A 12,051-nucleotide genomic window follows, 5' to 3' on the forward strand; every position below is an offset into this window, starting at 1 on the left:
TTAGCTTCAAGGGCAGCGGGGGGATCTAGAAACTAGCGGGACGTTTGCCCTCCAAGCCTGGGACTGGGCCTCTCGGGGCCCCGCGGCCCGAGAACCAGCATGGCCTGGGCTGGAACTGGATGCTAATAAACTCCAGCCAGCGGGGGCAGAGGGCTGCAATCCAAGGAGGAGCCGGTCCGCAGCCCAGCGAGGGGCAGGGAAGCCTTGCTGTGCAAAGCGACAGGGGAGGGGCTGCGGTGGCCGGGAGGCGACGAATGCCATGTGCTCCAGTCGTTTCCGGGGGAAGCGATCTACACGATCTACAGGAGCCGAAACGTGTTGGGCCAACCCTGGCGGTGCTCCCCAGGCCGCCGGACACCCGAGGGGCGCGCCCGTGACCCGCGCGCGCGTGCATCTCAACGAAGCATCTCCACGTAGCCCGCGCCATCCCCGGGTCTACGGACGCCCGCAGCCCAGCCGCTCGGTGACACTGGTCCACGTGGAGCTCCTCCCCGAGCCACCCCTACAGACAGCCGAGAAAGCAGGTGCCCACGACCTCTCCAGGGCCTCCCCCACCCCTACCCCCGCCGAGCGCACTTGGAGGGCTGAGCCCTCCTTGCCACATGCAGCCTTGGGCAAGTCTTTTAAGTCGTCTGAGCCCCAGTATCCTCGCCTACGGATAAAAATAGTTCTGACTTCTGGGGGGAGCTGTGAATTAGGTGAGACAGAGTGACAGCACGCACCGTGTGTCCTGCCCTATTTTTGGCCTTAATATGCATTAGCTGGTTCCGCGATTCTGGCTCAGCATTGCCTAGGAGGCAATGACTATTTTGCTGTCATTTCACAAGGACTCAGAGAGGTGAAAGAACTTGCCCGGGATCACACAGCAGCACGGGGACCCAGGCTGCTCGGTACACGGCCCATACCCGTGGCGGACATCACCTGCCTCCCAGAGCAGGTTCAGAGCGCACAGAACTGCTCCGATGGGGCAGATGGCGGGTGGAGGAAGCGGAGAGGAAACGGCGCGGCCGGGCCCAGAAAGGAGGTCATCCGCAAAATGCGCATTACTACATAAACTAAAGAAGCGAATGTTTTATGAAGTCTTTGGCTAAGGGTTTATGTCCAAATGGTGTTTTGTGGGGAGTTCAGGTAAAGTGAGACCACATTCTCTGGGATCCGGCAGGCAGAGGGGTAGACTAGGCGTAAGGGTTAGCGTTCACAACCCAGCCCCGTGGTCTGGAACTGGAACAACGGGCAGGGGCCCGCTGCCTGGGAGGGGGGGGGGGGGACTCTCAGGGTAGACACCCTCTTTCCTGTGGGGACTGGGAAGGGAAGGGAAGGCCCCCGACTGGAGTTTCAGGAGGCGGTACCCGGTGCCTGAACAGGACAAGGACAGAGGGTTGAGGGCTGAGCCGCCCAGCCGAGGGGAAGGTGCGGAGGTGAGGAGACAGGCCACCTCTGGGACAGGGCCCAGGCCCGGGAGGCCCGACAGGGGCAGGTCTGGGGCACGCCCTGCCCGCAGAAGCAGGGGAGCAGGCAGGGGCGAGGGGGCGGGGCTTGGCCCCGTGCGTACCAGCTACTGGCCGTCCTGGTTACTGGCTACCACGGCCAGTATCAGGATCGGATCGTTGCCGGAGGGACTCGGGCCACCCCAGGCTAGAAGGGGCCTCACCGGTGAGGCCCGGAGCACCCGAGCGAGCATCCCCAGAGCCCGGCTGGCCCGGCCTGCTGAGGCCCCACAGGCAGAGAGCTCCAGGAACACCAGGTTCGGGTGTGGCCGTGGGTCCAGGGGACCTTAAGCAAGTCCCTTCCCCTCTGTGGCTTCAGCGTGCTTTTCTGTTGATGGGCACATCGCCTACATGACGAGGAGAGGGAATAATGGGAGGAGGGGGAGCCCACGGAAGAGGAGCGCACGGTGCCGTCCGCCCGCTGTCTACACCCGTGCGCTGTAAGCCGTGCCGGCCCCAGAGGCGCTGCCTGAAAGCAGGCCTTCTAAGCGGCTCTAGCCCATCCTCAGAAACAGTCCAGCGTGCCTGGAACTGCAAAGTCCAACACAGCAGCCACGGAGCCACCCGTGGCTGTTTCTGTTTAAGTTAGCAAAGGGCAGGTGAAATTCAAAAACCATCTCCTTGCGGGGCGCCGGGGGGCGGGCAGGGCGCCGTCGGCTAAGTCACACACTTAGCCGACCGAGCCACCCAGGGGCCCCCGAGGTGGTGGCTCTTTAAAACTCCATTTATTGAGAGCTTGTCGTGTGCCAGGGACTTGGCTGAGGGCTTTCCGGGCACCCCGCCCTCAGGGACGGCCAGCACCCCGGCTTTGGCTGTAAGTGAGGCTCCGAGGGTTCGGTGCCTCGTCCAAGGGCACACATCCCGGAGCCTGCTGTGCTCCACTGCCTCCCTGGGCTTTGTCCGCCCTGTGTTCCCAGGCCCCGAAACACGGCGGCCTTCCAGCGTCCTCACCTCCAGGACACCTGAGACTGCACCCAGCACACTTTATTGGCTTGGCTGAGGTTTCGGGAGGTTGGGGTGGGGGCTGACTTTGTTTCCCTGGGAAGCCATCAGGGGACTTTCCTGGGCAGGGGGTTAATGATCCCACTCTCTATGTATTCAAAGACCGTGTAAGGGTCCTGGTCCCCGTTGATGGCGATGGCCTGCCTGTAGAACTCCTCCAGGTCCGAGGAATGCCTGTAGAACAGATCCATTTTGAGCTTGACCTGCTCTTTAGTATCTTTCGGGTGCTGCAGGAGGCGGGCCTGGATTTCTACGGTCGGGGGCGGCTTGTACATGAGGTGGTACCTACGACAGAGGAGGGAAGCAGGTGACCTGTGGCCCCGCCCAGAGGGCAGGGGGAGAACGGGCCTTCTGTCCCACCGTTGACCCAATCGGTCCCCATCACCGCCACCAAACATTTACGGCACACCGGCTGTGTGCACACCCGTGGTGGGGCCCTGGTGCTCCCCCTGGAGCACTCGAAGAGTGGTCCCTGCCCTGGGGGTGAGGGTACAGGTCAGTGACCGGCGGACAGAGTAGAATATATCACCCCCCAGATTCCTTTCTGTCCTTCCTTCTCTTCCTTCCCTTCTTTCCTCCTTTGCCTTCTTCCTTCCAAACAGTATTTACCAAGCGTCTGCTGCCCCTCTGGCATCATGTCTGCTCCTGGCACAGAGGGGCAAGCGGGACGATCGTTGGCTCCGTGCGCATAGCGCTCGTGGCCGAGTGGGGGAGAGGGGCACTGTGACAATGAGTGCGGGGACAGCAAGGGCCACAGACAGTCACTGCTGGGCGGGACCCAGGGGCAGGGCAACATGAAGGCCACTGTGCTTGACTTGGGTCGGCGAGACCGTCCCCCAGCACCAAGGATAAGACATCAGCCTATGGTGTAGAAAATTCCTGGTATTTCTTTCCTGCCCCTCCCCACCCCACTCCGGAGTCCCGACCCAGAAACGTGGCCGGGGGACTAAGAAACGTGGCCTGCGTACCAGGGAGGATGGATGCTTCTAGCTCTTAGTGATCGTGGGGACTTTCAACTGCGTCTCAACGCAAACACAGTCATTGCACTTGGCCGGACCGCAGAATAAGGCTCACAATTCACCTCCGGTGACCGTGGGTCGGCCCCCAGGTGAACTGGTTCGCAGTCACATCTGCAGTGTGTCTTGGCGAGAAGAGGCCTTCGGAAGCGTCCCGGGGACACCTGCCCAATCCAGCCACTTCCCATGCTGGGGTCAGAACTGTTACTTGGGACCGGGAGGGTATTTCGCGTCGGACATGCATTTCCTGGCACAGGGACCACAGGCACTGCCCAGAGGAACTGGCTGGATGAACCCTCTTTCTAGAGTCTTCTGTCAGCGTCAGCCCCAGACCCATCCTGCAGTGGCCTCGGCTGAGCCCTCAGACGGCCAACCACCGGGAGCCTGGCACAAACCTTTCTCCCGTGACGGGATCCATTCTTCTCAGGGTCAGCCGCTCGATAATAGAATCTAACGGCACGTTCAGGAAAAACACCCTGCGGGGAGAGAACGACAGCACGGTCAGCTGGGGAGGACCCCGGCTGGCCTCACGGCACCTGAGAGCGGGGCAGCACCTTCCCCGCGTGCGAGTGGAGCCCCAGGAGCCGCCTCTCAGGGGCTCCGGGGACCAAGGTCTCCAGCGTCACCAGGGAGAGATACGGGCGAGGCCTCCCTGCCATGGAAGCTGGTTACAGCCCGCCTCCACCATGGACTTTTTTGTGTGACGCTTGGGCCACTCACACACCCTCTCAGCCTCCGTTTGCTCAGCTGCAAAATGGGGCTAATGATCGCTCCCTGGTGCTGACGATCTGGTGACACAAAGCGTGTGCCCAGCTCAGCGCAGGGCTTGCGCACGCTCGGGGCTCACACGTGGCAGGTGGTGCCATAGCGTAATCTCTACGATCGTGGGATAGCCTTCTCGAGAGTTCGGGCTCCCTGGCCGCCCATGCCCTCCCTCTTTCACAAAGGAGCCCCGGACCCAAGGGAGCAGGGCCTTCGAAAGTCAACAGCCCAGATCAGAGCCCAGCAGGAAAGACAGGGCGCCCATTTCTGATAACCCAGGTCCCCCCGAAATCCCTAGTGCAGATGGCCCAATCCCCCCCTTTTGGCAATGGGACCCGTTCTTTACATAAAACCCGAGGACAGAGGTCCTCAACCCCGGGTGATTTTGACCCGAGAAGACATTTGGCAACACAGGGGACATTTGTGGTTGTCACAACGGGGGAGGAAATGCTACTAGCAGCTAGTGGGTGGGGCCCAGGGACGCGGCTCAACATCCTGGGACAAGGGGGACAGCCCCCACCACGAGGACTCATCCAGCCCCAATGGCCATGGCGCCAGGGTTGGCAGATGGGACAGGGCGAAGGGCTGGTGCTCTGGGGGGGGAGGGAGGGGGGGTTGGCAAAGGGCCAAGTGTTCACGGCACCTGCCCTCAGGTCTAATCCGGGCCCGTCTTCTGGTGTGAAACCATTCCAGTTTGTTTTTAAAAAATGAACTTCTGGGGCGCCTGGCGGGCTCAGTCGGTTAGCCGCCCAGCTTTGGCTCAGGTCATGATCTCACGGTTCGTGGGTTCGAGCCCCGCGTGGGGCTCCGTGCTGACAGCTCGGAGCCTGGAGCCTGTTTCGGATTCTGTGTCTCCCTCTCTCTCTCTGCCCCTTCCCCCACTTGCGCTCTGTCTCTCTCTCTCTCAAAAGTAAATAAACGCTGAGAAAAAATGAACTTCTGGAACATTCCGTTGCTCGCTCCTTGCTGACTCACTCATCCTCTAATTCATACATGCATTTATTGGCTGTCCGTTGTGGGCCAAGCATCACAGTAAGCTCCCAAGTTGACCTGCCCGCTGTGTGGGCTGCGACACGGGATTCAGTGGGGTCACCATCAGGTTTGTGAGTTTGTGAGTTCGAGCCCCACATCGGGCTCTGCACTGACAGCTCAGAGCCTGGAGCCTGCTTCGGCTTCTGTGTCTCCTTCTCTCTCTGCCCCTCCCCACCTCATGGTCTGTCTCTCTCTCTCTCTCTCCCCCTCTCTCTGCCCCTTCCCTGCTCGTGCTCTCTCTTTCTCTCTCAAAAATAAATAAACATTAAAAAAAAAATTATTTTTACTGGTTATGAGTCACTTTGATCTGCGTCCACGCCTCCCGTTTGACTCAGATGAAGGACGTGGCCGTGGCCGACTGAGGACAGGGGCACAGCTGGGCTGTTCCTCCTGCTGTGCACGGTGGATACGCTCGCTGCTTCCTTGAGCTTACAGATGCCTGCTGATTGTCCCAACTCTCCCCGGGGAGCCACCGTGGTCCTTTCTCATCCTTGCGACTTGTCTGAAGTTAACTCATCCCGGGGCTGCAGGGCTGCGCACGCACCAGGAAGGCCCGGGCGTGGCCAATCGGGGCGCGGGCTCCTTGTGCCCAGAGCAATTGGGCACAATCAGCAAGCAAGCCGATCCAAGCCAGGCCAATGAGGGGCTGCACCATGGCTTGCCAGAAAGGAGCTTCCTTTTTGCTGGGGCTGCTGAGATGATGATAGGGGACCCGGGGTTGCCTGGGGCCTGGCCCACAGAAAGCCTACTTGACAGAGAGAGAGGGGGGACGTGGCCAGAGACACCGTTTGGGGCCCTGAATCAAGCTGTGCCTGAAGCCGACACACCCCTCAATATTTCCCTGGCACGAATACATAAATCTCTTCTTTTGCTTAAGCTGGTTTGAGCTGGGATTCCTGCAACTGTTCTCCAAAGGACACCTAATATTCCCAGTCTCCCCGACGCCCCCGGCTTCTGCCAAACGTGTAAACTTTAAAAAAAAAAAAAAAAGTGAGTCCCTGAGCAAAAGGCTCTCTCCTTCAAGGCAGGTTCTCCCACTGCCTTTCTTCTCTCTCCCTCATTCTGCCCAGGCTGTTTGCTTACGTTTGCTCCTGCCCGGTTGGCCAAGAAGGCCCTCCCGGGCGCCTGATGAGAGCGGCTGCCCGCCCTCCGCAGGGCGAGCGCGGTGGTTTCCCCTGCAGCCTGGGGGGGCCGGGAGCCTCGCAAAACCACCTCTTCCCCGCGCGGGTTCTTGATAATGATTTCCACCCACAACGAGCTGCAAAATAACAGCCACCAAATAAAACATGCGAGATCGGGGGGCGTCTGCACACGGGAGCACAGGTGTTTCAACGAGCTTTTATCCCTTACGCTCCAAACACGCAGGGCCCCCCTCCCACCCCCGAGACTTGCGAGGCCCCACAGCAACACCGAAACACGGCTGTCACCGTGGCTGGCGGCTGACGGTGCCGCTCTGGATGCCGACGCCAGTAGAAAGGGAGCCAGTTTGGAAATCCCTGATAATTGATGTTGCTTCATAAACAAACAAGCCCCAATTGAAAGATTTTTAACCCAGCGTATCAAGACTGCTTGTCGTCATTCAAGGGAATGACTTCTGAAAGGCTGGCGAGATCAGAGACACAAGGACACCAAATTGGTACTTGAAACACGTCGCTGGGAGAAGCCTCGCTGGAGAAGGAGACGTGCTTCCGTGCTGGAAGCTTCTGATTAGCCAGGCTCCTGGAGCCACGGCGCCAGAGCGGGGTGGCGGGCTGGAGTGGGGAGCCCAAGCCAGCGTGCGCCCCGCCCGGCCTGCGTGGCGCGTTCTGTGGCTCGTTTATAATCACACGGCCCGGGGACGGGGATCGGAGACGGCAGAGGTGGCCAAGAATACCCAAAGCGGGGCGCAGGGCAGAAGCGCTCCTGCTGTAGTATGGGGGTGCCAGCACTCGCTCACTGGGGGGGGAGGGGTGGGGGCACTACCTACTTTGGGGACTGGGGGGCTGTGCAGAGCTTCGGGCTGGTGGAGGCCTCGGGAGGGAGGGGGAAGGTCGCACAGCAAGGCTGAAGAAGCGGTTTCCAATCCCGCGGTTCCGGGATTTGTCTGATGTTGAGAATCACTGGGGGGAACGTGTCTGAAACACAGACTCCGGGCAGCCCCCTCAAGAGCTGCCGAAGCAAAACCTCCAGGAGAGGGGCTGGGACGGGTGTGTTTGTAGATCAGCAGCTCAGGCGACTCACACGCTCAGGCAGGTATGGGAACCGTGGTCTAATCCCAGGTCTCGCCCTTGGCCGCACCCTGGAACCATCGAAGGGGCTTTGGGAATAGTGAGGCCTGCGTCCCACCCCTAGAGGTTTACCTACAAGTGGCCCAAGGTGAGGCCTGGGAATGGAGATTTTGAAAAGCTCCCCAGGTGACTGTAGTATGTAGTCAAGGTTGGGAACCACTGCTCTGATCCAACCTGCTCAATGCACAAGATGGGGAAACTGAGTCTCAGAGAGGTGAGGGCTCGTACTCTGTCACCCAGGGCATTGGTGCCAGATGCCCAATGGCAGCTGGGATCTCTTGACTCTCATGGTACCTCCTCTGGCCACCCTGCCTGGGGCTCTGTTTGGGGAGCAAAGAAAGCTTTCTTCCTCAAAGACCTTGAAGCTTACCACGTGCTCCAAAGCTACATTTACTGGAAGCTGAAGGGGTGGAACTTTCTCTGGACCCATGTGTAGATTTGGTAAATGGAGAGAGGTGACATTCCATACTGACTTTAAATAGATATGGCATCCAGTACTGCCAGAGGCGGGGCCCTGCCCTCGTGAGCCTCTTGATTTCAAGCAATGAGACTCCACTAGGGGCAAAGCTCTACACAAAGCACCATGGTATAATTCCAATGAGATACCACCTCATACTCATTTGGATAGCTATTATAAAAAACCCCCAGCAAATGACGGGTGTTGGCGAGGATATGGAGACAGTGGAACCCTAGCGCATTGCTCGTGGGAAGGTAAAATGGTGTATCTGCTGGGTGTGGTTCCCTGAAAAAGTAAACAAAGTACCATATGGTTCAGCTGTTCCACTGAGTGTATGTCCAAAATGAGGGAAAGCAGACCCTGGAACAGGTATTTGCAGACCCAAGTTTGTAGCTGCATTACTCACAGTAGCCAAAAGATGGAAATAACCCAGATGTCCATTGATGGATGGGTAGATAAACAGAATGTGGTCCATACACACAATAGACTATTATTCAGCCTTAAAAGGGAATGAAATCCTGACACCTGCTATAACATGGATGAACCTTGAAGACGCTGCACTAAGTGAAATGAGTCAGACGCAGAAGAATGAATGTCATATGAGCCCACTTCCGGGAGGTTACCTAGAGTCATCCAATTCATAGAGACAATGAGTAGACGGCTCCCAACGAGGGTGGGAGCCAGGGTGTGGGAAGAGGGGTGGGGAGTCCGTGTTCAACAGGGACAAAATTTCAGCTGAGGAAGATGAAACAAGCTCAGGAGATGGACAGTGGTAAGGTCGCACAACACTGTGAATGTACTGACTTCTACCGGAGTGTATCCTTAAAAATGGCTAAAATAGGGGCGCCTGGGTGGCGCAGTCGGTTAAGCGTCCGACTTCAGCCAGGTCACGATCTCGCGGTCTGTGAGTTCAAGCCCCGCGTCAGGCTCTGGGCTGATGGCTCAGAGCCTGGAGCCTGTTTCCGATTCTGTGTCTCCCTCTCTCTCTGCCCCTCCCCCGTTCATGCTCTGTCTCTCTCTATCCCAAAAATAAATAAACGTTGAAAAAAAAATTAAAAAAAAACGGCTAAAATAGTAAATTTCCTCTTTTTTTATTTTATTTATTTATTTATTTATTATTTTTTTTTTTTTAATTTTTTTTTTTTCAACATTTATTTATTTTGGGGACAGAGAGAGACAGAGCATGAACAGGGGAGGGGCAGAGAGAGAGGGAGACACAGAATCAGAAACAGGCTCCAGGCTCTGAGCCATCATGAGCCATCAGCCCAGAGCCTGACGCGGGGCTCGAACTCACGGACCGTGAGATCGTGACCTGGCTGAAGTCGGACGCTTAACCGACTGCGCCACCCAGGCGCCCCAAAAAATAGTAAATTTCCTCTTACGTATATCCTACCTTAATAAAACATAAAGGTCTGTGGTGTAGTTTATAGACATGATGGTGAAGGCAGGGTGAGGGGCGGTTCTCTGGCCTCGAAGAAGCTTACAGTTTAATGAGGTTCTGAATACATACAGGTGAACAAAGAAATGGACAGGCCAGAGAATATGAACCATAGAATAGTCCTAATTCTGAACTAGGTATGATGCCGATGCTATAAAAACATTCAGAAAATAGAGGAAGAGAGGGGCGCGTGGGTGGCTCAGTCGGTTAAGTGTCCGACTTCAGCCCAGGTCACGATCTCACAGTTTGCGACTTTGAGCCCCATGTCCGGCTCTGTGCTGACAGCTCGGAGCCTGGAGCTTGCTTTGCATTCTTTGTCCCCCGGTCTCTCTGGCCCTCCCCAGCTCATGCTCATGCTCTATCTCTGTCAAAAATAAAAAAACTTAAAAAAAAAAAAAAAAAAGAAAACAGAGGAAGAGAGAATAGCATTTATTTTGTTAGGCAGCCTCTCCCTGATACAAAAAACCAGACAAAGACATTACAAGAAAACTGTAGACCAACAGCCCTCATGAATATAGAAGCAAAAATGCTCACTAAAATGTTAACCAACTGAATCCAGCAATATGTGAAAAAAGTAATAATTATAGCTAAGTGGGGTTTTGCTTGGGAAAGAAAAGTCTCACTCAACATTCAAAAAACAATCAATGTAGTTCACCCTACTATATTAGATTAAAGGAGAAAAACCATATAGTCATCTCAAAAGATGCAGAAAAAGCATTTAACAAGACTTTACATCAAGTCATGATAAATACTCTAAGCAAACTAGAAATAGAAGGTAACTTCCCCAATCCAATAAATGGTATTTACAAAAAAACTATAGCTAACATCATATTTAATAGTGGAAGACTGAATACTTTACCCTACGACTGGGAACAAGGCAAGGTTGTCCATTCTCAGCATTCCTATTCAACATCATACCGGAAGTCCTGGATAATGCCATACGACAAGAAAAGGGAATAATGTGCATACAAATTAAAAGGGAAGTAAAATTGTCTCTATTTGTAGATGATGTAATCATATGCATAGAAGTACCAAAGATCTTTGAAAAGGTTACAATAAAAAGTAAATTTAGTGAATTCACAGGATACAAAATCAATGTACAAAAAATAGACTTTCAAGATACTAGCAATAAACAACTGGAAATTAAATTTTAAAGTACCGTTTACAATAGTATAAAAATGAAATACTCAAGATATAAAGCTAACAGAATAAGATCTGTGTGCTGAAAACTACAAAACGCTGATGAAAGAAATCAGATTGAACTAAATGGGAGAGTTATACCATGTTCATGGACTCAGACACTCAATAATGTTAAAATGTCAATCCTCCCCTCATTATTTGATGCAATTCCATCCAAAATTCCAACAAAGGTTTCTGAAGGTTCTACACAATTCTCAAGTTTATATGGGGAGTGTTCCTGGAAGAGAACTGGAATCACTAAAGCAATGTTGAATGAGAACAAATTGATCTCAAGGCTTACTACAAAGCTACAGTAGTCAGGACAGCATGAGTGTTAGTGAAAGGTCAGACACACAGATCAAAGAAACAGTATGGAGACCAGTAATAATAGACTCACACAGATATGGCTACTTACTTTTCAGCCAAGGTGCCAACACAATTCAATGGATAAAGGTGTTTTTTTTACCCAGTGGTGCTGGAACTATTAGACGTCCAAATGCAAATAATGTTAGTACTAATCTTGACCCAGGCCTCATACCATACACAAAATTCAAATCATAACAAACCATAAACCTAAATATAAAACCTAATGCTACTAAACTTCTAGGAGACGATCTTTGTGATCTTGTGCTGAAGATTTCTTGATCGAACAGAAAAAACCGTGATCCGTAAATGAAAAAAAAAAACTGATGTTAGATTTCACTAAAAATTTCTGCACTTCAGAAGGCATTAAGAAAATGACAGCTATGCCATGGACCGGGAGAACATATCTGACAAATGTACACTCGCTAAGGGTTTGTACTCAGAATACGTAAAAATGTGAATTCCACGCACAACAAATGACATACGGAAAGACGCACAGATAGATCCCGAACTACCTTGTGTTTCCAAATTTGATGCTTCAATTGGGATGGTCTGACCTAGGAAAACAGTTTCCTGAGAAAGGCTCAAACTGTGTCCTCCTTCCACAACTTGTTTGGAGCCGGAGGGCTGTGCCGAGCCCGCCGGAAGGCAATGACGCTACCCCGGCTTTAGGTGTAGACCCGGCCTTTGCCATTTGAAGCCTCTTTTGGGGGCTGACACACACCCAGAGCTCACTGTTCCGTGTCTGCTGTAGTGACTCTCGGGTCAGTATACTCAAGGGGCCACCTCTAAAGGGGAACTTTGCAATGGCCACCACTGATGCGGGGAACCAGGGAGAAAAAGCAAAACGACACCGTGGATTAGCACTTGAATGACCTGCTCATCTTTTTTTATGTTTATGTATTTATTTTGAGAGAAAGAGGGGGTGTCTGTGCCCGAGCGCGCATGTGTGAGCTGGGGGAGGGGCAGAGAGAGAAGGAGAGAGAGAATCCCACGCAGGCTCCGCGCTAACGGCGTAGGGCTCCACCCCACGAACTGTGAGATCACG

General features: G+C 54.1%; 1 protein-coding gene across 5 annotated transcripts in view; it reads right to left on the reverse strand.

Moving 5' to 3' along the window:
- Positions 1–2,456: 2,456 nt before the first annotated feature.
- Positions 2,457–12,051, reverse strand: part of AK8 (adenylate kinase 8) — a 132,571-nt gene continuing 122,976 nt past the window's right edge. For all 5 annotated transcript variants that reach the window (XM_045467365.1, XM_045467364.1, XM_045467362.1 and 2 more), the window contains 2 exons: positions 3,901–3,981; positions 2,457–2,774 (listed from right to left, as the gene is read on the reverse strand). In XM_045467365.1, coding sequence (XP_045323321.1) covers positions 2,537–2,774; positions 3,901–3,981 — 319 coding nt within the window. In that variant the 3' untranslated portion in view covers positions 2,457–2,536. The remainder of the gene's footprint in view (positions 2,775–3,900; positions 3,982–12,051) is intronic.

Source organism: Leopardus geoffroyi, chromosome D4 (genome assembly GCF_018350155.1).
Source record: "Leopardus geoffroyi isolate Oge1 chromosome D4, O.geoffroyi_Oge1_pat1.0, whole genome shotgun sequence".
In the NCBI taxonomy this organism is placed as follows: Eukaryota; Metazoa; Chordata; class Mammalia; order Carnivora; family Felidae; genus Leopardus; species Leopardus geoffroyi.